This window comes from Pelophylax lessonae (genome assembly GCF_965119305.1).
Source record: "Pelophylax lessonae genome assembly, chromosome: 12".
Lineage (NCBI taxonomy): Eukaryota > Metazoa > Chordata > Amphibia > Anura > Ranidae > Pelophylax > Pelophylax lessonae.
Window position 1 is genome coordinate 22,765,069 of NC_138779.1, and position 24,919 is coordinate 22,789,987.

A 24,919-nucleotide genomic window follows, 5' to 3' on the forward strand; every position below is an offset into this window, starting at 1 on the left:
AGAGGAGGCGGTAGAGAATGAGGAAGCGGAGTAGGAGGAGTTAGGAACAGGAGGCAAACTGAAGCGCCCTGCAATCCTCGGTGGTGGAAGGACATGCGCCAAACTGCTATCCGCCTCAGGCCCAGCCGCCACTGCATTTACCCAGTGTGCTGTTAGGGAGATATAACGTCCCTGACCGTGCTTACTGGCCCACGTATCTGTAGTTAGGTGGACCCTTCCACAGATGGCGTTGCGCAGTGCACACCTGATTTTGTCACCTACTTGGTTGTGCAGGGAAGGGATGGCTTGCATTGAAAAGTAGTGGCGGCTGGGCAGGACGTACTGTGGGACAGCCATCGTCATAAGGCTTTTAAAACTCTGCGTCTCCACCAGCCGGAATGACAGCATTTCAAAGGCCAGGAATTTTGAAATGCTGGCATTCAGGGCCAGGGATTGCGGGTGGGTAGGGGCATGGGCGTCCGCAGAACTTTTTTCAGGGGGGGGCCTAATTTTAAGGTCACCCATGCTCCGCCCCTTTTCAACAATGTCATGAAGGGGAGGGGCTTAGTCATTATACTTATTTTGAGTATATTCCCTTAAAGCATGTTATGGTCAGTTTACGTGCCTCCATCATCCGCAGCCCTCCTGTCCTCCTCTGTCCTCTCTCCCCCCTCCCTCCCTGCCTGTCTGCTCCTGTGTCAGTGCCCACCCCCCTCCTCTCCTGCTGCTGTAGTTTCATTTAAAGTTTCATATCCTGTTTACAGTCTGTTTAATAATCCTGTGTGCCCCTGTGTCTGTTTTTTATAAAAATAAGCTGTTCTTTACAAGTATAGAGTGCCACTCGCCGCTCTTGTGACCCGCCACCTCTCTCCTCCTCTCCTCTTCCCCTCCTCCTCCCCTCCCAACTGACATCAGTGAGGAATCCTTTGCCCCGCCCGCTGCAGGCAGCTGTAAGCCGGAGAGAGGAGAGAGCCGACGGGTCACGTGAGCGGCGCTCGGCCCTCTGAAAACTGGTAAAGAACAGCTTATTTTTTTAAAACACAGACACACAGGCACACATGATTATTAAACAGAACAGACAGGATGGTATGAAGTGGTTTAACAACCACTTAAAAGGGTAAGTTGAGATTCCAAGGGGGGGCTTTTTCCCCCCCTTGCCCCTACCTGCGGATGCCCATGGGTAGGGGGGTACTTCCTCTTCCACTCCAGTGTTTGGGAGATAGAAAGCTGAATGCTTCCACTGGACATTGTGGAGATGGTTGTTGGTGACCCAGGTGGTGGTGTTGCTGGCGGATCCTCTGTTTGCGGGGTGGCAGGTGCCACTGTCACTACAGAGGTGGATGAAGAGTCCGAGACTGCAGCAGCAGAAGAGGAAGCAGGAGGAGCCAGAGACCTTTCTTGGCTTTTGAGGTGTGCACTCCACTGCAGCTCGTGCTTTGCACTTAGATGCCTGGTCATGCAGGTTGTGCTCAGGTTGAGAAGGTTTATGCCTCGCTTCAGGCTCTGATTGCACAGCGTGCAAACCACTCGTTTCCTGTCATCATCACATTGTCTGAAGAACTGTCATGCTAGGGAACTCCTATGAGCTGGCTTTGGTGTGCTCGGTCCCTTGCTGCGTTGGGCAGTAGCAGGCATAGTGTCTAGGGCACGGCCGCTCCACTTTTGCACCCTGTTCCCTCTTCTACTGTGCTGGTGGCTCTGTGCGATCACCGCCTCTTCCTCCAAACTACTCAGGTCACCTGCATGACCTTCATTCCATGTGGGGCCGAGGACCTAATCGTCCTCCACATCGTCTTCCACCCAGTCTTCACCCCTGCCCTCCTTGTCGGTCTCCACAATTCGGAATTCCGCAGCAGTTGGCACCTGTGTTTCGTCATCATCCGAGACGTGCTGCGATGGTCCTCCCATGTACTCATCTTGAGACATAAGTGGTTGGGCATCGGTGCACTCAATCTCTTCCACTTCTGGGGCAGGGCTAGGTAGATGGCCGTGGGAAACCATGCTAACAGAGTCATCAAAAAGAAGAAGAGACTGCTGCATGACTTGGGGCTCAGACTGCTTGGCTGATTTGCAAGGGGGTGAGGTGAAAGATTGATGGACATCGGCTGCAGGTGCCAACTCTGACCTTTCAGCAGAAGACTGGGTAGGAGACGATGTGAAGGAAGTGGAGGCACTGTCAGCAACCCAATCTACTATCGCCTGTACTTGTTCTGGCCTCAACATTTGTAGAGGCACATTAGGCCCTGCCAAATACTGCTGCAGGTTCTGTCGCCTACTCGCAGCTGAGAAAGGTGTTTCACTTGTGCGTGTAGCTGGCACAGATTGACCATGTCCTCTCCTTGCAACAGGAGCTCAACCAGCAACACCACGACCCAGGTCACGTCCCTTATTTGACCTTCTCCTCATATTTATCAAATTTTGGATCTTCCCCTAAATGGTATTTTATTGCAAAGCGGAATACAACAGCAGTATCCAAAGGGTGTATCTCACTGTAACATATGCAGACTAGGCTGCAATTAAATTTTTTCCCCTAAATGGGTTTTAATTTCAAAGTGGAATACAACAGCAGTATCCAAATGGTGTATCTCACTGTACCATATGCAGACTAGGCTGCAATTTTTTTTTCTCCCCTAAATGGGTTTTTATTGCAAAGAGGAATACGACAACAGTATGCACAGGGTGTATCTCACTGTACCATATGCACACTAGGCTGCAAATTATTTTTTTCCCCTAAATGGGTTTTTATTGATAAGCGGAACACAACAGTATGCAAAGGGTGTATCTCACTGTAACATATGCAGACTAGGCTGCAATTACATTTTTTTCCCCCTAAATGGGTTTTTTATTGCAAAGTGGAATACAACAACAGTATGCACAGGGTGTATCTCACTGTAACATATGCAGACTAGGCTGCAATTTATTTTTTTCCCCCTAAATGGGTTTTTATTGCAAAGCGGAATACAACAACAGTATCCAAGGGGTGTATCTCACTGTAACGTTAATGAAAAACTGAAAAATAATTGTCCCCTTAATTGGTGCTTGTTGAAAAGCAGATTTGAACTGCAGTGTCTAAACGCTGTATGTCACAGTAAAATATGAAGGAAAAAAGTTTTTGTTTTTTTTTAAATCCAGATTAAGCAGACACATATGCACTGAGCTTGCATTACATGGCCGCTACACGCCACACGCCTTTACAGGTTGGATACTGTTGTTGTTCTATTCCGTTATTGAATAAAAAAAAAAACCATTTGAATGAAAAACAGAAAAATCATTTTTTTTCCCTAAATACTGAAAAATAATTATTTTTGCCTTACATTGGTGCTTTTTGAAGAGCAGATTTGAAAAAGCAGTGTCTAAACACTGTATGTCTAAGTAAGATATGAAGGAAAAAAGTTTTTTTCTTTTTTAAATGCAGATTAAGCAGACACATATGCACTGAGCTTGCATGAAATGGCCGCTACACACCGCATGCCGCCCACCTAACAGACTGAAAAAAGTTTTTTTTTTCTCCCTCCTCCTCCTCACTGGGCTCAGGTCAGGGCAAAAAGATTGTGCACTGCACCCCCACACAATACAATCAATGTAGATCGCTGTCTGATTAAAGAAGATTCTTCCTATTCTTTCCCTGAAAGCAATCTCCAGCCTGCCCCTACAATAATCTCCTATCTCTCCCTCAGGGCAAAAAGATTGTGCACTGCACCCCCACACAAAAAAATCAATGTAGATCGCTGTCTGATTAAAGAAGATTCTTACTATTCTTTCCCTGAACGCAATCTCCAGCGGGACCCTACAATAATCTCCTATCTCTCCCTCAGCAGCATCAGGAACCTCTCCCTAGTATAGTTATAGCAGAGTGACGCGCGGCGCTATGTGACTCCAGCTTATATAGAATCTGGGTCACATGCTGCACTGGCCAATCACAGCCATGCCATTAGTAGATGTGATGGCTTCTAAGGGCACACTAGTTAAACGCTTGCTGATTGGCTGCCTTGCACCTGTTGAAACCGCGCCATTAAAACCGCGCCAAAACATTAAAACCACGCCAAAATTTCAAATAACATTACCAAACAGCGGACAGTATCCCGAACATACAGTGAAATATTCAGGTCCGTGTCCGGGTACCGAATACCCAAAAGTCTGGTACGATCCCAAACAATACAGTCTGGATTCGCTCAACCCTACAGATGAACAGGTGCAATTTATGTTGGAGGATTTGATTAATCTCTGTGTATCACCTGAGGCCAGTCACTTCACTGGGTATGCAGAAGGGGTTACAACCACTTTAGGAATTAATTTACCTTACTCTGAGAAGTGGTGGAATATTGTTAAAGGTGAAAAACCCCCTGCCACCTTTTTTTGTTTGCTTTGTACGTACCTTTACTCCTGCAGTCATCCCACTGGTCCAATGACATCACAGGTCCTTCCTTTACCCCTCCAGAAGCTTTGGTGTGTTATTCTTCCTCCAGGATTAAAGCGGTAGTAAACTCCCTTTTTTGTTTTGCACTCACAGGTAAGCCTATAATAAGGCCCAGTGGCGGCTCGTCCATTGGGGGCGCAGGGGCGCCGCCCCCCCCCCCCCATACATGCGTCCGGCCCCCTAATATACATGCAGGGCGCTTGACGAATGGATTCCAGTAGGGTTTCATTTTTTTTTAAGCACCTGATTAGAGCCAGAGGCTCTAATAGGCTTCAAAAAAGGGTCGGCTCGGGGCGCAGAGCCCACCCAGTTGTGTGACAATAGCAAATGAATATTCACTATTGTCACACGGATTCTCCTCCTGGCCAACCAGGAAGCGGGCCCTGAGACCCATTTCCCGATTGGCCGAAAGAAGAAGCCATGCTATTGGCCAAGGAGGAGGAGGAGGGAGGAGACACAGGGGATGCCCGACCCACGGAGGAGACTGAGGGGGAAGTCGCAGTCGCCGCTGCCTGCCCTCCACATGTCAGTCCAGGGTGAGTGAGCTGGCGACCGGGAGGGGGGGGGTATGGTGTGCGGGCTGGAGGTGGTGTGGTCCCAGGGGGGGGTATGGTGTATGGGCTAGTGTGGAGCACCAGCCACTACTGATGATGCCTATAATAGGTCTTACCTGTAGATACAGTAAATATCTCCTGAACGTGCACCATGTAGCAGCCGGTGATGTCACCATCGCACACCACCCATTGAGAGAGCTGTGCAACCATCATAGCTTGGCTACTCTAATAGCCGGAAACCCGCAAACCCTCGAAGGAAGAAAATGGGAATTGTTGACGGCGTGCCGCTGGAGGGATCCATTTCTTAGGTAAGTATGCGGTGCATACTAGCACATTATGACATGAGGCTGCTGGGGGATCATTTACTAACACTTTAAGCAAAGTTCATGAATTAATGCGTGAGCACCATTCACTGCAGTAGTACAGTAAGCCCGAACTGCCAGGGGGGAGGGTCCATGACAGCCTGGGCTCACAGGAAGTGGATTGAGTTACATTGGCTGTCATATAACTTGGAAGACCGGAGGCATCTAGTTGCAATAAGGAATTGATGCAGGGGACTTTTTTTTTTCTATTTTTGTGGTTCCTGGACATATTTTTAACTAAAGTTCCACTATACAGCTGAACAGACAAATTCCCCCTAGGGGATGGGACTATGTGGGCGACCAACCATCCAAACACAAGAATTAAATATTTTATATAAAAGAATACATTTTATTATATAAACATTAAAAAATGTATACATAGGCCAAACAACTGGACATATAGGCTTTTCCACTGCATGGAACCGAACGGTTCGGCTCGCTTTTTTGCTTTTCCACTGCTGGTACCGCATGGTACGGTGTAGGAACGGTTCGGTACGGTACGGCAGCGCTTTTCCACTGCATGGAACCGAACGGTACGGCTCTCAAAAACAGTACCTACTCGATTGTGGTTCCAAGAGGTACCATACCCGGTACCATATCCCACAATCCTTTGCATGCAGTCACTACTAGCCACTGATTGGTCAGAGAATCCCACCCACCCCGTTGTTATCCCACCCACTTAACTTTAGTACTACTTTAGTGGAAAAGCAAACCATACCGTACCGCACCAAACCGTTCCAACACCGTACCATGCGGTACCAGCAGTGGAAAAGAAAACCGGGCCAAGCAGGGCCATGTAGAGCCAAGCCGGTACTTGCAGTGGAAAAGTGCCAATATAGTACATGATTGAGATAGAACAACATGGCTCACAAAAGCAGTAGGTCTTGGATACACATGGCTAAGCTATACAACAGGGTATATGTTCCAATGAACCCGACGCGTTTCGGGTAAAGCTACCCTTCTTCGGGGGGTCTGTAGATTGGAAACTAGACACTTCCTATATAGATTAAGTAGTGGATAATTTATTATAACATCATTTCATTTTGTGTCATAATATTCAGTAAATTTATATAGTTGGTTCCAATATTTCCAATATTAATAAATGTTGGATATATCATTACATAGCATATGTATCGCCTGTCTGGACCAAGGAGCCGTATATAAAAACAGAAATTGCACACCAGAGCAGACAGACAGGCAATATATGTACAGGTACGGCGATTTGCAGAAATCTGCCAACCTGCCGCCTATATACGGCGGTTGGTCAGCAAGTGGTTAAAACCCCATCTTTCATAAACCAATTTAATAAAATGTTGTAAATATTGTAAAGTTACTGATTTGTTGCTAACTGAACCCTGGTCTCATGTCTAACAATTTACCCTCTTCAGCTCTCCCTATCGAATCATCCCTCAAGCTGTGTTCCAGAGATCAGGTAATGCTTATCTATTATATAGGTCTCACTAAACTTCAATGGAGGGAACAGCACCAATAATGTCAGCATGTTGGTTTATGGTGAATGGAACCTAGCACTGCAGGTAAAAAAAAAAAATAATAATGCACCGGATCCCTAACTTTAAGGCTTCTTTCACACTTGCGAGACAACAAATTTGTGCAACTTGCATTGCGACTTTACAGTGCGACTTTATTGCAACCTTTGGTGAGACTTTGATCTGGCTTTACATTCTCTGGGCCAAAGTCGCATCAACAGTGAGACCAAAGTAGTACAGGAACTTTTTCTGAATTCCCAGCGACTTCAGTAGTGTCAGAAGGAACAGCTCTCATAGACATCCATTGAATTTCACATGTTCTGCGACTTGGGGTCTCACAGTTTGGATGCCAAGTAGCAAAGGCTTGAAAGGAGCCTAAAGTGTACAGTGGAGAAAGTAATTATTTGATCCCCTGCAGATTTTGTAAGTTTGCCCACTTACAAAGAAATGAAGGGTCTATAATTGTTATTTATAGTTGTATTTTAACCCCTTCCCGACCGCTCGCCGCCTTTTTACTGCGGCAGTGCGGCCCACCTGCACAAACCGACGTAGACATACGTCGGTCACGCGCCTGCAGCTAGGGGGCGAGCGTGCGCCGCCGGCGAGGCGCTCCTGCCCCCACTCAGCAGCGGGGACTCCGATGCATGGGCCAGGCGGCTTCGATTGCCACCTGACACCCGCGATCGCTCCCCACTTAGAGAGAAGGACGGTCGGCTGTTGTAAACACAGCTGACCGTTCTTCTCCCTGGAATGATCACAGAGCGCCTGTAATCCTTCTATATAGGATCACAGGTCTCTATGATCATTTCACAAGCCACGCCTCCATAGAGTTAGAATCCCTCCCCTAGGCTCACATTTAACCCCTTGATCACCCACAATGTTAACCCCTTCCATGCCAGTGTCATTGTTACAGTAACAGTGCATATTTTTAGCACTGATTACTGTAGTAATGTCACTGGTCCCCCCAAAAGTGTCAAAAATGTCAGTTAGGGTTCCGATCTTTCCCCCGCAATGTCGCAGTCCCGCTAAAAATCGCAGATCACCGCCATTACTAGTAAAAAAAAAAAAATAATAATAAAAATGACATAAATCTTTTTTTTTACCAAAAATATGTAGCAGAATACAAATTGGCCTAAAATGTTAAAAAATTTAGATTTTTTACATTTTTTTGGGGGAATGTTATATAGCAGAATGTGAAAAATATTGTTATTTTTTTCAGAATTAATTATAGCGCAAAAAAAAAAAAAAATCGCACAGGTGATCAAATACCACCAAAAGAAAGCTCTATTTGTGGGGAAAAAAGGACGTCAATTTTATTTGGGTACAGCGTCTCACGACCGCGCAATTGTCCGTTAAATTAACGCAGTGCCGAATCGCAAAATATGGCCTGGTCATTAAGGGGGAAAATCTTCCGGTCCGGAAGTGGTTAAATGATGATGACACAGAATATCAACCAAAAATCCAGAAAAAACACATTATACAAATAATTCTGTCTGCTACAGATTGGTTACAGACTAGTATGTGCTCATGTGGTACACAGATTAGTCCTGTCAATTTAGGAAGGCGCTCCTAACAACAACTCATTATATGTATAAAAGACACCTGTCCACAGAATCTCTTTCTTCCATTCAAACCTCACCATCATTTTTTTTTTTTCCTTTTATCTAAAGCCCGTAGCGTGTGAAACACACTCAAAAGACTTCACCCGGTGCATAAAAAAGTGCACACACACAAACGTGAGGAACACAAAAAGTGCACAGGGTCTTCCCTCTGAAGAGGTAGGACCCGAACCTCGATCCCCCGGGGTGCAAGACTCCTGACAGGGATTTAAGGTACTCATGGTCTGTCTGGCCGAAACCAGACTGACCCCGTTCTTCAGGGGGACTGCTGAAACAGCCCCCACCGAGTACTAAGTGGGGCTCCCCCAAAGGGAGACCCCATGAGAGAGGGCGGACTAAGCCAAAAAGCCATATCCACCCCCTCCCAAGACTCAAGGCAGGGCCCGAGGACCCACACCCTACAAGTCGTGCAGTGAGAAAAAAAAGGTGATAGAAAGTGACAAACTACAAAGAAAAAGCACACACAAACAAAAAGGTGGGGAAGGGGAAGTGGAGAGGTGAATTAGTGCCCTTGTGAAAATACAAGGGCAGGCCTTCCGGCCGGAATAAAAATTCCTCTGGTCGAAGCCAAAAGGCCTTGCCCAAGAGGCAGGTGCTTAAAAAAGTGTGCGTAGGTGCAGTGACCATGGTGCCAAAAAACACAAGGCGAGCTGCCCCTCACCAGTGAGACTTAAGGCACCCCTGGGCTGCCACCCCAGGGGCACATGCACTACGGGCTTTTTCTACCTCACCATCATGGGCAAGACCAAAGAGCTGTCAAAGGACGTCAGAGACAAGATTTTAGACCTGCACAAGGCTGGAATAGGCTACAAGACCATCAGCAAGAAGCTTGGTGAGAAGGAGACAACTGTTGGAACGATTATTCGCAAATGGAAGAAATACAAAATAACCATCAATTGCCCTCTGTCTGGGGCTCCATGCAAGATCTGGCCTCATGGGGTAAGGGTGATTATGAGAAAAGTGAGGGATCAGCCCAGAACTACATGGGAGGAGCTTGTGAATGATCTCATGGCAGTTGGGACCACAGTCACCAAACAAACCATTGGTAACACTATACACTGCCATGGACTTAAATCTTGCAGCGTCCACAAGGTCCCCCTCCTCAAGAAGGCACATGTACAGGGCCATCTGAAGTTTACGAATGAACATCTAAATGGTTCAAAGGAGGATTGAGAGAAAATGCTGTGGTCAGATGAGACCAAAATTGAGCTCTTTGGCATTAACACGACTCGTCGTGTTTAGAGGAAGAAAAATGCTGACTATGACCCTAAGAACATCATCCCTACAGTCAAGCACAGAGGTGGAAACATGATGCTTTGGAGCTTTTTCTCTGGTAAAGGTACAGGTCGAAGTTGCCGCACTGAGGGGCCAATTGGACAGATCCATGTATTGTAAAATCCTGGATGAAAACCTTCTTCCCTCAGCCAGAACACTGAAGATGGGTCGCGAATGGGCCTTCCAGTATTACAATGACCCAAAACATACAGCCAAGGCAACAAAGGAGTGGCTCAAGAAGAAGCACATTAACCACTTTACCACCGGAGGATTTTCCTGCTTTACATCCAGGCCACTTTTTGCAACTTGGCACTGTGCGACTTTAACTGACAATTGCGCGGTCATGCAACGCCGTACCCAAACGAAATTTACGTCTTTTTTTTCCCACAAACAGAGCTTTCTTTTGGTGGTATTTGATCACCTGTGCGATTTTTACTTTTTGCGCTATAAACAAAAAAAGAGCGATAATTTTGAAAAAATAACAATATTTTTCACATTTTTTTCCCCCCCAAAAAAATGTAAAAATCAAAATTTTTTAACATTTTAGGCCAATTTGTTTTCCGCTACATATTTTTGGTAAAAAAAAATCGCAATAAGCGTATTTTTATTGGTTTGCGCAAAAGTTATCGCATCTACTATCTACGGGAAAGATTTATGTCATTTTTATTGTTTTTTTTTTACTAGTAAGGGCGGTGATCTGCGTTTTTTTTTTTTTTTTTTGCGGAACTGCGACATTGCAGCGGACAGATCGGACCCTTGACTGACATTTTGACACTTTTGGGGGTACCAGTGACATTACTACAGTAATCAGTGCTATACATATGCACTGTTACTGTAATAATGACACTGGCAGGGAAGGGGTTAACTTTATTGGTGATCAAGGGGTTAAATGTATGCCTCATGCTTACTGATGTGTGTGGGGGGAGGGGGTTGTGTGACACAGATCGCAGGTTCAGCTATGCTGAATCCTGTAATCTGTCCCTGTCTGTCACATAGGAGATCCGTCCGCTTTGTTTACACAAGCGTGCGGATCTCCACACTCGATCCCCGACGATCGGGGAAGAGCGGCGGTGATCACCGCCTCTCCTCCCCTGGCCCAACTCCCGCTGTGTCTGAATACAGCGGGAGCGAGCATCCGGCGGCGTGCGCGCGCCGCCCACAAGGCAGGGAGTCCAGCAACGTAGGTCTACGTTGCTGGACGGAATCGAGCCACTTTGCCACAGTAGGCTCAATGTGAGCGGTCGGCAAGTGGTTAAGGTCATGGAGTGGCCTAGCCAGTCTCAAAACCTTAGTCCTACAAATTTTTTTTGGAGGGAGCTCAGACTTCGAGTTGCCAAGCGACAGCCAAGAAACCTTAAGGATTTAGAGAAGATCTGTGAAGAAGACCAAAATCCCTCCTGAGATGTGAGCAAACCTGGTCACCAACTACAAGAAACGTCTGACCTCTGTGCTTGCCAACAACGGTTCCTCCACCAACTACTAAGTCATGTTTTGCTTAGGGATCAAATACTTATTTTACTCACAGAACTGCAACTCAATTTATAACATTTGTATTGTTTTTTCTGGATTTTTGGTTGATATTCTGTCTCTATAATTTAAAATAGACCTATGATAAAAATTATAGACCCTTCATTTCTTTGTAAGTGGGCAAACTTACAAAATCTAAAGGGGATCAAATAATTATTTTCCCCACTGGATATAAACCCGGACAATCAACTTTTCTTATTTGGTTCATTTTTGTCCTGTAAATCTAATGAACTGATAATGTCCTGCCTCTGCAAACTGTTACCAGTTACATTGTTTCCAGCTCTCAACGACAAAACAACACAAGAAATGCCCCCGCTCCCCATGTAATGGTGAACAGGAGAGGGGTAGGTGTGCTGTAGTCCTGTCTTATGGTGACAACCAGGGCTTTTATTCAGTTGGAACATTAGGAAACACAGTTCCAGCAGCTCCAGCCAGTGGCGGCCCATCCATTGGGGGCACAGGTGCGCCACCCCCCTATCCATGCCCCCTAATCTACATGCAGGGCACCGGACGCATGGATTCCAATGGGTTTTTTTGTTTGAAGCACGTGATTAGAGCCAGAGGCTCTAATAGGCTTCATAAAAAAGGTGGGCTCGGGGCACAGAGCACTGTGCCCTGAGCCCACCCAGTTGTGTGACAATAGCGAATGTAAAAAGCCCCCCCCCCCCCCCCAGGCCATGAAGCACCAGCCGCCATTGCCTCCAGCACTGAATGTATGTAAAGGCAAGGGGTGGTGGGGTATGCGGGAGGGTATATTGCTGTGGGGGTATCTATTGTTGCTGGGGAGATCTTTTATTGCTTGTGGCGTATCTATTGTTGCTGAGGGGGGGTCATTTGTTGCTGAGAAGGATCTACTGTTGTAGGAGGGGTTTGTGTTGCTGGTAAGGGTCGATTGTTGCTGACTGCAAGGAATATCTATTTTACTGTTTTCTTGTTATCATTAACAAATACTATACAAACAACTTAGCACCACAAAATGACACTTGGGTTTGTATTCTCCAAAAGGGGCGGCACTGGAAGGTGGGTAGGAGGTGGCACCAAGGGACAGTCCTCGGAGGTGGGAAGGGGGCGGAGACAAGGGGGGGGACTTGGAAAGGAGAGTACTTGCACCTATTCTCTTAGAAAAAAGCCCTGGTGACAACACATCATTGGAAAATAAAGTAAAAAAGGCCTAAAAAAAAAACAAATGCAGCCGCCATATCTTAGGATTTGTAAGCTGCAATATAATAATTTTTTTGGGGGGTTTTTGATATGCTGTAAAGGAAAACTATAAGGCGGTGGTTCTCAACAGCCAGATTTTAAGTATTACCTTGGGAAGATGCAGACCAGAATACTGCAATCACTGAGCAGCAAATGATATCACCTGTGATGTATTTCGGTTATCTTGCAAATCTGGCCTGTTGGTGTGCCCTGAGGACCGGAGTTGAGAACCACTGCTGTAAGGCCCCGTTCACATCTGGCGATTTGGGATTGCAGGCGGAACTGTCGAGATTCTGCCTGCAACTCCAAATCGCACTGCAGTTGTAGCAAATGCACAATACGTGTTTGGGTGCCATTCATTTTTAACCGCTTTCCGACCACCCGCCACCTTTTTACTGCGGCAGTGCGGCTCTCCTGCGCGAACCAACGTAGACCTACGTCGGTCTCGCGCCCGCAGCTAGGGGGCGAGCGCGCACCGCCCCCACTCGTCAGTGGGCAAGCTGATGCACGGGACAGGCGGCTCTGATTGCCGCCTGACACCCGCGATCGCTCCCTGCTGAGAGAGAAGAACGGTCAGCTGTTGTAAACACAGCCGACCGTTCTTCTCTCTGGAATGATCACAGAGCGCCTGTGATCCTTCTATATAGGAACACAGGTCTCTATGGTCATTACACAAGCCACACCCCTCCACAGTTAGAATCACTCCCATAGGCTCACATTTAACCCCTTGATCACCCACAATGTTAACCCCTTCCCAGCCAGTGTCATTAGTACAGTAACAGTGCATATTTTTAGCACTGATTACTGTAGTAATGTCACTGGTACCCCCCAAAAGTGTAAAAAATGTCAGTCAGGGGTCCGATCTGTCCACCGCAATGTCGCAGTCCTGCAAAAAATCGCAGATCGCCGCCATTACTAGTAAAAAAAAACAAAAAAAACAATAAAAACTACATAAATCTTTCCCCTAGTTAGTAGACGCGATAACTTTTGCGCAAAATACGCTTATTGTGTAAAATAATAATAATAAAAATGACATAAATCTTTTTTTTTACCAGAAATATGTAGCAGAAAACAAATTGGCCTAAAATGTTAAAAAATTTAGATTTTTACTTTTTTTTTTGGGAATGCTATATAGCAGAAAGTGAAAAAACTGAATTTTTGTAAAATCTTACCTGTAAAATTCCTTTCTCTGAGTCCTCCGACAGTCGCCGCCTCTTCATATTCGTCACAATGGGGTATTAGACTTTGCTCCGAAGGAGTAGCTAGGCAACAGAATATGTTAACATTAAAGCTTTTAACATATCCCACCCTCAAGGGGTGGTCCCCTCAGTCAATACCCTCCTACTTCCTGCAACCATATCTCAGTTTTAGTGGAATAGCAGTAGAGTATACAACCAAACCCCAAAAGAGGGGCGGGGGCGGCGACTGTCAGAGGACTCAGAGAAAGGAATTTTACAGGTAAGATTTTACAAAAATTCCGTTTTCTCTTACGTCCTCCGACAGTCGCCGCCTCTTCATATTCGTCACAATGGGGACGTCCCAAAGCAGTGCAAACATGAGGGGTGGGAAACGCATCCGCGCCGTAAGGCAACGCAGTCTCCACATCAAAGAAAGGAACCTTACCAAAGGAAGGAAACCAGCTGGGCAACAGGAAAAAAACTTGCTCAACAGGAGCAACAACCCAGGAAAAACAAAGAACCAGGGGATAAAAACGTATCCCAACAGCCAGGGGTCCCAACAAGGGACCCTAGGGAACTGCCGTACTAAGAACCTTGCGGCCAAAGGAAGCTCCTGACAAGCTAGACATTGAAACTGAGATATGGTTGCAGGAAGTAGGAGGGTATTGACTGAGGGGACCACCCCTTGAGGGTGGGATATGTTAAAAGCTTTAATGTTAACATATTCTGTTGCCTAGCTACTCCTTCGGAGCAAAGTCTAATACCCCATTGTGACGAATATGAAGAGGCGGCGACTGTCGGAGGACGTAAGAGAAATATTGTTTTTTTTTTCAGAATTGTAGCTATTTTTTTGTTTATAGCGCAAAAAAAAAAAAAAAATCGCACAGGTGATCAAATACCACCAAAAGAAAGCTCTATTTGTGGGAAAAAAAGGACATCAATTTTATTTGGGTACAGCGTCGCACGACCGTGCAATTGTCCGTTAAAGTAACGCAGTGCCGAATCACAAATTTTGGCCTGTTCATTAGGGGGGAAAATCTTCGGGTCCAGAAGTGGTTAATAACACCTTAAACATGGTGCGGTCTTGCAGCAATTGTCGCGTGATAGTCGTCTGGCAATTGCAGCAAACCACAAAAGAATCTCCTATGTGGGCCTAATGGTTTTTGGTCAGTTTTGGATTATACGTTTTTACAGTAGCAGCATGCCTTGTGGTTGGCTCTCTCTGATTGAAACTTCACACTGATCTGACTGATAAGGGATATGTAACGGTGAATGAGTCATTTGATTTTGTTTGTAAATTTCACCATTAGGCCCTGTTGTTTTGAAATCGCACTGCAGTCGTAGTAAAACACAAAGCAGGAGCTTCTTTTGGGCGACAAGCTTACCAGGATGCGGTTTCCTGCGATTGCCACATGATTATCACACAACAATTGCGGCAAAACCGCACCACGTTTGAAGTGCCATTAAAAATGAATGGCACCCAAACACGCATTGTACATTTTGCCACAACTGTAGTGCGATATGGAAATGCAGGCAGAATCGCGGTGATCCCAAATAGCCCTATGTGAATGGGGCCTAATGGTTTTTGGTCAGTTTTGGTTTATTTAACCACTTCTGGACCGGAAGGATTTGCCCCCTTAATGACCAGGCCATTTTGTTTGCGATTCGGCACTGCGTTACGTTAACTGATAATTGCGCGGTCCTTTTTTCCCCATAAATAGAAATTTCTTTTGGTGGTATTTGATCACATGTGCGATTTTTTTATTTATTGCGCTATAAATAAAAAAGAGCGACAATTCTGAAAAAAAAAAAAAGAAATATTTTTCACTTTCTGCTATATAACATTCCCCAAAAAAATCTAAAAATCACATTTTTTTCATCCTTTTAGGCCAATTTGTTTTCTGCTACATATTTTTGGTAAAAACAAAATTGCAATAAGCGTATTTAGATATCATGTCTAAAAGCTAGGGGAAAGATTTGTCATTTTTATTTATTTATTTATTATTAGTAATGGAGGCGATCAACGATTTATGCGGCGGACAGATCGGACCCCTAACTGACGTTTTTGACACTTTTTTGACATTACTACAGTAATCAGTGCTAAAAATATGCGCTGTTACTGTAATAATGACACTGGAAGGGAAGGGGTTAACCCAGGGGCGATCAAAGGGTTTGGTCCGAGCCTAGGGGGTGTTTTCTAACTGTGGGGGGAGGGATCAGCGATTTTTGGGGCGGACAGATCGGACCCCTAACTGACATTTTTGACACTTTTGGGGGTACCAGTGACATTACTACAGTAATCAGTGCAAAAAATATGCACTGTTACTGTAATAATGATACTGGCAGGGAAGGGGTTAACCCAGGGGGCGATCAAAGGGTTTGGTGTGAGCCTAGCGGGTGTTTTCTAACTGTATGGGGGTGGGGCTTATGGAATGACCATAGAGACCTGTGTTCCTATATAGAAGGATCACAGGAGCTCTGTGATCATTCCAGGGAGAAGAACGGTCAGCTGTGTTTACAACAGCTGACCGTCCTTCTCTCTCAGCAGGGAGCGATCGTGGCTGCACGGCGGCAGGCCCCCCCGGGAGCACTTCCATGGACCGCCGTACAGGTACGGCGATTCGCACAGCCGAGCCAGCCTGCAGCAGTATATATGTGGCGGGTGGGCGGTCGGCAAGTGGTTAAGTTTAGTTCTTTTTTTAAAGCGGAGTTCCACCCAAAAGTAGAACTTCCGCTCATTTGCTTCCTCCCCCCCTTCAGTGCCACATTTGGCACCTTTCAGGGTGGAGGTTGGAACGGGTACCTGTTTTTGACAGGAACCCTTTCCCACTTCCTGGATACGGCACCGCAGCGCCGTCCCTCTGAAGTTTGGCCCCCTCCTCCTTCCCCCGCCGCCGAGCCAATAGGAATGCGCATGTGCAGTAGGGACCCGCCCATGAAGCCGCTAGGCTTCACTGCCGGGTTCCCTTACCGGCAATGGCAGCGGCAGCACCCGACAGCCGATGGAAAAATGCAGACATTGCTGGACTCCAGGACAGGTAAGTGTCCTAATAATAAAAGTCAGCAGCTACAGTATGGGTACAGTATGTGTAGCTGCTGACTTTAAATTGTTGGAGGGGGTGGAGGGGGAGGTGGAACTCCGCTTTAAGTTTTTACAGTAGCAGCTTGCTTTGTGGTTGGCTTTCTCTGATTGAAACAGATCTGTTTGATAAGGGATTAGTAATTTGATTATATTTGTAAATTCCACTTTTATCTGCTGATGTATGTTTATAATGGACTAAGCAGTCTTTGGAGGACACGTGAAAATCAGTCTAAAGCTTCATTAGCTGACTATATAAAAAAAAACAATAGGCAATATTTAATTTTTACATAATTTAAGATTTATACCAATTTATATATTTTTTCTTCCAGACAAAGAAGACGTTTTCCAGAATATTCTGTCTCAGGTTTCTGAGGAATTCTCAAGGTAGAGACCAGCAAAGATAGAACAATTATTGAGGGTTCTGTCTTTGACAAACAGTTAAAGTGTAACTCCTCTTTTGTTAAGAAATAAACAATCCCCCTCTGGGTGATCTCTGTACATTACAAGGATTATAACAAACTTTGTTGCAGATTCCTACTTTTGTTATTCTGAAGAATCGCTGTTTGTTTATCTGTGTCCATGTGCGGAGTGGGTCTAATGGGAGTGGTTTCATAATAAACCAGCTGATGTAGCTGCAGGGCTCTAATGAGGAAATCTGCTGGGCCTGCATCCCTTTAGACGTGTTCCTATTGGGAGGATCTCACCAAAAATGACATTTTTGTTGCATGGGATGCCAGAAATCTGACTTGTATCTTAGTGCAGACTTCTGGGAAAATTGGTTAGCCAATCACACAAGCAGGAAATGATGTTTCTGGGGGTGTGGTCAGTATACATTCTGTGTGCAGAACACCTCCAGGTGGCCATATTGCATTTTGCAGAAAATTACAACAACTGCAGATTGAAAAGGAAAGGTCAATAGGTTCCTCAGTAGCCAGCATCAATAGACCCTATAGCAGCCAGCAACAAAGACCCCTCCCTCAACAGTACATCCCCCCCAGCAACAACTGACCCCCCCAGCAACATAAGACCCACCCAGCAACAATAGATCCCCTGCGAGCAACAATAGACCTCCCCAGCAACAATAGACCCCCTGCAAAAATAGATCCCTTCCAGCAACAATAGGTTTCTCAGTAGGCAGCATCAATTGACCCTCCAGCAGCCAGCAACAAAGACCCCTCCCTCAACAGTACATCCCTCCCAGCAACAACTGACCCCCCAGCAACATAAGACCCACCACAGCAACAATAGGTCCGTCTGTGAGCAAAAATAGACCTTCCCAGCAACAATAGACCCCCCTGCAAAAATAGATCCCTTTTAGCAACAATAGGTTCCTCAGTAACCAACATCAATAGACTCTACAGCAGCCAGCAACAAAGGCCCCTCCCTCAACAGTACATCCCTCCCAGCAACAACTGACCCCCCAGCAACATGAGACCCACCACAGCAACAATAGATCCACGTGTGAGCAACAATAGACCTTCCCAGCAACAATAGACCCCCCTGAAAAAATAGATCCCTTCCAGCAACAATAGGTTCCTCAGTAGGCAGCATCATTAGACCCTACAGCAGCCACAGCCAAAGACCCTTCCCTCGACAGTACACCCCCCCCCCCCCAGCAACAACTCACCCCCCAGCAACATAAGACCCACCACAGCAACAATCGATCCCTCTGTGAGCAAAAATAGACCTTCCCAGCAACAATAGCTCCCCCCCCTGAAAAAATAGATCCCTTCCAGCAACAATAGGTTCCTCAGAAGGCAGCATCAATAGACCCTCCAACAGCCAGCAACAAAGACCCCTCCCTCAACAGTACATCCCTCCCAGCAACAACTGACCCCCCAGCAACATAAGACCCACTCCAGCAACAATAGACCCCCTGCAAGCAACAATAGACCTTCCCAGCAACAATAGACCCCCCTTCAAAAATAGATCCCTTCCAGCAACAATAGGTTCCTCAGTAGGCAGCATCAATAGACCCTCCAGCAGCCAGCAACAAAGACCCGTCCCTCAACAGTACATCCCTCCCAGCAACAACTGACCCCCCAGCAACATAAGACCCACTCCAGCAACAATAGATCCCAGCAAGCAAAAGAAGAACTCCACAGCAACAAGAACCCCTTCCTACACAAAAATAGATTCCCTCTAGAAACAATAGATCCCCCATAAGCTAGCATCAGTAGACCGTACAGCAAACCCCGCCACCCCTTGCCATTACATATATTCAATTCTGGAGGTCCCAGAACTGCGTTCCTCCTGAAAAAAAGCCCTGGCTGTACCCAATCACAGCACAAACGGGGCGGCACACGCCCCTTACATGTACATGATCTGGCGCAGAGCGGCATCACCGTATATACTGTATGTGCATAGAGAGATCTGCAAGTGGTTAATAGGAGCAGGCTAGAAATAATTGAAATACAATTTGGAAATGAATCAATGATTTTACATTTTGACCATAGATACGCTTTAATTACCACCCACTTCTAAAATGTGAATACATTCATGCATTTGCAAACATAATTGAAAGCTATCCACATGGTGATGACTCTGTATACATGAACACTATCCAGATGGTTACATTTATTATTTTATTCTGCGGCAACAATCCATTGACTGTTTTATTCTTTCTCCAGAGCTTTCCAGATCAGTGACCTGAAGAGAGAGGTCTGCGAGCGTCTCACAGTCCTGGAACGAAGGGTTGAAGGTGAGATAAATCGTACGTTATATTGGAGATATATTTGGGCTCGTGGTCAAATGGCAAATGAAACATGCCTTCAGCTGCATTTAGCTTGCCTGTTCAATCACTTGGAAACCCTTCTAATGGCCCGTACACGCAATCCAAAAATTGGAGGAAAAATACCGCTTTTGAAGGTATCGTACGGTAATCTGACTGTTAGTACACAGCCAATCAGGACAGTTCATCCGATATTATCCAATGGGACAAGCATGAACATTTTTCTCATATGATACCAGATCATAGAATTTTCGTTTTTCGTTTAATCAATACAGTTGTCGTTCCAAAATACAATACATATACACTACATCACTTTTCCGATTTTTAATTCTGTTGTACGGGAATTTCCGTTACTTTATTAAACTCTTAATTTTCGATTTGAGATTAGCATGCAAAGAAAAACGGATGATCTGTCCTCCGATTTTCGGATCGTGTGTACAGGCAATAAGTTTCATCCATCCAAGACTCGCTCAACCATGTCTTTATGGACCTTGCTTTGTGCACTGGTGTGCAGTCATGTTGGAACAGGAAGGAGCCATCCCCAAACTGTTCCCACAAAGGTGGGAGCATGAAATTGTCCAAAATGTATTGGTATGCTGATGCCTTAATAGTTCCCTTCACTGGAACTAAGGGGCCAAGCCCAACCCCTGAAAAACAACCCCACACCATAATCCCCCCTCCACCAAATGGTTTGGACCAGTGGAGAAAGCAAGGTCCATAAAGATATGGACGAGTGAGTTTCGGGTGGGGGAACTTCTGTTCAGTCGAAGGGATTGCATGAGGACTCGAGGGCATACAATGCGATTGGAGGAGAAGCGTTTTAACCTCAGGCAACGTGGGGGGTTCTTTACTGTCAGGGCTACAAGATTGTGGAATTCTCTACCACAAGAGGTGGTTTCTGCGGGTAGTATGGTGGCTTTCAAAAGACTCTTAGATGTACATCTGAAGGATCAGAACATACACACCTACACAGGTTGAACTGGATGGACTATTGTCTTTATTCAACCTCACCTACTATGTGACTATGTAACTTGACTGACCTGCACAGAGTCCTGACCTCAACCTGATAGAACACCAATCCCCCCCCCCCCCCTCCACCAAATAATTTGGACCAGTGCACAAGGCAAGGTCCATAAAGACATGGATGAGCGAGTTTCGGGTGGAGGAACTCGATTGACCTGCACAGAATCCTGACTTCAACCCGATAGAACACCTTTGGGATAAATTAGAGTGGAGACTGTGACCCAGGCCTTCTCTCCAACAGTGCCTGACCTCACAAATGCGCTTCTGGAAGAATGGTCAAACATTCCCATAGACACACTCCTAAACCTTGTGGACAGCCTTCCCAGAAGAGTTAAAGCTGTTATAGCTGCAAAGGTTTGGCCAACTCAATATTGAACCCTACGGACTAAGACTGGAATGCCATTAAAGTTCATGTGCGGGTTAAGACAGGTATCCCAATACTTTTGACAATATAGTGTAGTATGAGCAATAAGTAAGGACCTGAAGGAGGCTGCTTTGGCCTAATCATAGTGAGCATCAGACCATAATGTATAGAGACTCTTCTCAGTCCTTCCCTATTTTGTCTCGGCAGTTGAAGGTCAAAAAGTTCTCAGCATTGACCAGTGTAAGAACGAGCTGAGGAAGCTACGGGATGAACTTGAAAAGAAGAGCCACAGGTGAGATGAAGTCTTGTCCTATGAAATACCGGACACAGGAAAATAACGGACTAGGGCAAGGGTCTTCAAACTGTGGCCCTCCAGTTGTTCAGGAACTACAACTCCCATCATGCCTAGTAATGTCTGTGAATGTTAGAGTTTTACAATGACTCATGGGATGTGTAGTTCTGCAACAGCTGGAGGGCCGTAGTTTGAGGTCCCTGGACTAGGGCGTTATCTGAAAACGTAAAAAAGATTGTCTTCCCAAACCTGTAATTTGGCCTTTGTAGTCCTTATGTAAATGTCCAGAGATGTCTTTCCTTCAACCAATGGTTTACCCTTTTTTCAAAAATAAACTGTCCCTTTACATGTAGCAAACCTGCAGATTTTTTTGTTGTTTGGTAAACCAGCATTTCCAGGTGTGTGTACACATGGACATTGCCATAGGAGTTCAAAACCCCACACCTAGTAATTGTGCAAATTGTAACTAAAACTTGGATAGTGGAGGTCTGGCCCCCTCCCAACATCTTCCCGTCAATATATGTATTTGTCTGTTTCAAAAACCCCCGGTGTCCAGCCTGCGGCCCTTTGGTATATCATGTGTGGCCCTTGGACCTTAGAAGTCTGTAGTGGGAACATTGATTAGGTTATTAGTATTGACCTCTACCAGCCTCGTGTTTCCAGTTTCGTATTGTCTTCTGCAACATATCCCCATCCAACAATGTATCCTGTCCTCACTCTCTGACCCTCATCTCCTCTATTAGGTCTGCAGTCTCTGACAGTCCTCTCAAGCATTATATATACTGAACATTATGCGTGGCGTTTGGTGATGTCAGGGGCCACATTTGTGGCCCCCTTTAGCTCATAAGTTGACAACCACTGCAATAGCCTATTAGGGAAAGAAGAGGGTCACAGACTTGAGCATATAATACACAAATGCAGATGTAATCTTCAGTGAAAATGGTGCCAAAATGGTCAGCATTTCGCAAGATATACAGTATCTCACAGAAGTGAGTACACTCCTCACATTTTTGTAAATATTTTATTATATCTTTTCATGCGACAACAATGAAGAAATGACACTTTGCTACAATGTAAAGTAGTGAGTGTACAGCTTGTATAACAGTGTAAATTTGCTGTCCTCTCATAATAACTCAACACACAGCCATTAATGTCTAAACCGCTGGCAACAAAAGTGAGTACACCCAAAGTGGAAATGTCCAAATTGGGCCCAAAGTGTCAATATTTTGTGTGGCCACTATTATTTTTCACCACTGCCTTAACCCTCTTGGGCATGGAGTTCACCAGAGCTTCACAGGTTGCCACGGAGTCCTCTTCCACTTCTCCATGACGACATCACAAAGCTGGTGGATGTTAGAGACCTTGCGCTCCTCCACCTTCAGTTTGAGGATGCCCCACAGATGCTCAATAGGGTTTAGATCTGGAGACATGCTTGGCCAGTCCATCACCTTTACCCTCAGCTTCTTTAGCAAGGCAGTGGTCGTCTTGGAGGTGTGTTTGGGGTCGCTATCATGTTGGAATACTGCCCTGCGGCCCAGTCTCTGAAGGGAGGGGATCATGCTCTGCTTCAGTATGTCACAGTACATGTATAATTCATGGTTCCCTCAATTAACTCTAGCTCCCCAGTGCTGGAAGCACTCATGCAGCCCCAGATCATGATACTCCCACCACCATGCTTGACTGTAGGCAAGACACACTTGTCTTTGTACTCCTCACCTGGTAACAATTTACACTGTTATACAAGCTGTACACTCACTACTTTACATTGTAGCAAAGTGTCATTTCTTCAGTGTTGTCACATGAAAAGATATAGAAGAATATTTACAAAAATGTGAGGGGTGTATTCACTTTTGTGAGATATTGTAGGTAAATTAAAAGGATCTGCAAATTTTCGCTTTTTCTATTTATGTGAAGCTTCTCACAGACACCCCAAACACATTTTTGGTCTATGAGTATCTCCTTTATGTGAAAAGACCAATAAAGAGCCTATGGCAGTGTAAGGGGAGGGAGTTAGGCTTTTTCCAGGAAAAGCTGAGATACTCATGTGATTTCAGTGCATGTCTCACCTAAAGAAGTACTATCATAATTTGTATTAGAGTTCTGTCCCTTATGATACAAAGTATGTGTAATACTTTGCCCCATGTTGCTAAGTGCTTTCTAACCCTAGGTATGAGGTCTGACCTGCCCCCCTCCTCTCTTTCCACGGCAAGAGGAATGCAGAGCCCAATACGTCCTCCTTCCTTCTGCATTCCTCCTGCCCCTGTTTGTCTGTGGAAAGTATTTATAGCTAAGACAAGCTGCAGCCATGAAACAACCATCTCCTTTAAAGTTGCCGCTGGATTGGCCATGGCAGAAGAGGAGGGGGACAGGTAAACCCTTCGCAACATGGGACAATGCAATTTGTATCACAGGGGATTGCACTATACCAAAATTATGATGATAGATCTTCTTTAAAGGATAAGTGCACCCTAAAACTAAAATCTCTGCATCTATAAATCTCCTTGATCTAACACTAACCTATCTAGCCCTGTAAAGAAGAAATCGCTATACATACCTTTTTTGAAGCCAATCCGATCCAGTCTCCAGTGGCGGAAGCTCTGTAGAGGAAACGGCCAACAACGGCTGTGAAATGAATGGGGAGTGAAGTCACCCTTAGACTTACTATGGGGCTTATGTTGTCGGCCATGTCCTCTGCTCCCACCGCCACAGCGAAGCCTGACCGCTCAGCCTGGGATCGGGTCGGATCAGCTTAAAAAAAGTATATATACTGATTTCTTTTTTACAGTGGGACCTATATACATGGTCCCACTGTATGTAGGAATGTAGCCACCCTCTTGCTCACTCCCAAGATGAAAAAAATATACTAGTGCGCTATCTAGTGATCACACAAACAAAATTGCATACACAGTCTGTCTTTTTTAAAAAGGAGTAATCCAAAAACATAAATAAAGATACCATAAAGTGTCTCTAAATAAAAATGTATAAAGATAGATAAAAATATGTCAGAATATTTATACTGCTCTGAATATAACAGTGTCTATTTATGTCAATAGGCAAAGATCTGTGAGGTAGGAGAATCTCAACTTATTTCCACAAATCAATATGTAGCGAATTCTTTTTAATTGATTAATTTCTTTTTAAAAGCATATACCAATCTTAGTGAGTACAGTCTACAGTATGGAATATATAAAAATATTTCTCTAGCGCTCATTGACAGACGTAGTCCTCGGTGATACACCACCTTCGGGTTATGTTGCCTCCACAGGAGCAGGACTAGACAGGAAATTAAAAAGCTCTGGCCACACCCTAGGGGCAGTCCCAGAGGGTATATCCTCTCTCTCTCTGCCTCAGCAAATCAGTTATTTTCTGTCTAGTTAGGAGTAAGGACCTAGATACCTTGCTGGGAACTTAGGTCCTGGCAAGATTTTTTTCTTAAAGGATTTTTTAGACAGCTTTTTTTCTCCAGTGTTCCTGTGAGATCTTCAAGCAAGAAAGCTGAACTGGGCGACGGGCTGGATGTTGAGATCCGGTGGTCACCCCAGTTCAGCCTACGAGCGCGTGCAGGCCATAGCTCCGCGCTGGGTCGGCCGCGACAAAGTCCCATTAAAGGACTGACCCCGCGAGTTAAACGTCTCGCTGAAACGCCAAAGACCATGAGTCACGGCGTCCATATCGGTCGACAGCCCTCCCGCCCCGGTGGAGAGGGGTACTGTCAGGAGTTGGTGCCCGCCTGGTTCCGGTATGGTGAGTAGTATGTTCCCCCTTTTCCCCTGACGGGTCTTGTGGTGAACGCGGGCCCCTCTCTGTATGGTAAGATAGAGTCCCTCTC

General features: G+C 45.5%; 1 protein-coding gene across 1 annotated transcript in view; it reads left to right on the forward strand.

Annotated features, from left to right (window-relative positions):
• Positions 1 to 24,919, forward strand: part of LOC309567833 (high affinity cGMP-specific 3',5'-cyclic phosphodiesterase 9A-like) — a 107,290-nt gene that overhangs the window by 19,737 nt on the left and 62,634 nt on the right. Inside the window, exons 4-7 of the mRNA XM_082273319.1 lie at positions 6,701 to 6,744; positions 17,010 to 17,064; positions 19,311 to 19,381; positions 21,006 to 21,090. Coding sequence (XP_082129445.1) covers positions 6,701 to 6,744; positions 17,010 to 17,064; positions 19,311 to 19,381; positions 21,006 to 21,090 — 255 coding nt within the window. The remainder of the gene's footprint in view (positions 1 to 6,700; positions 6,745 to 17,009; positions 17,065 to 19,310; positions 19,382 to 21,005; positions 21,091 to 24,919) is intronic.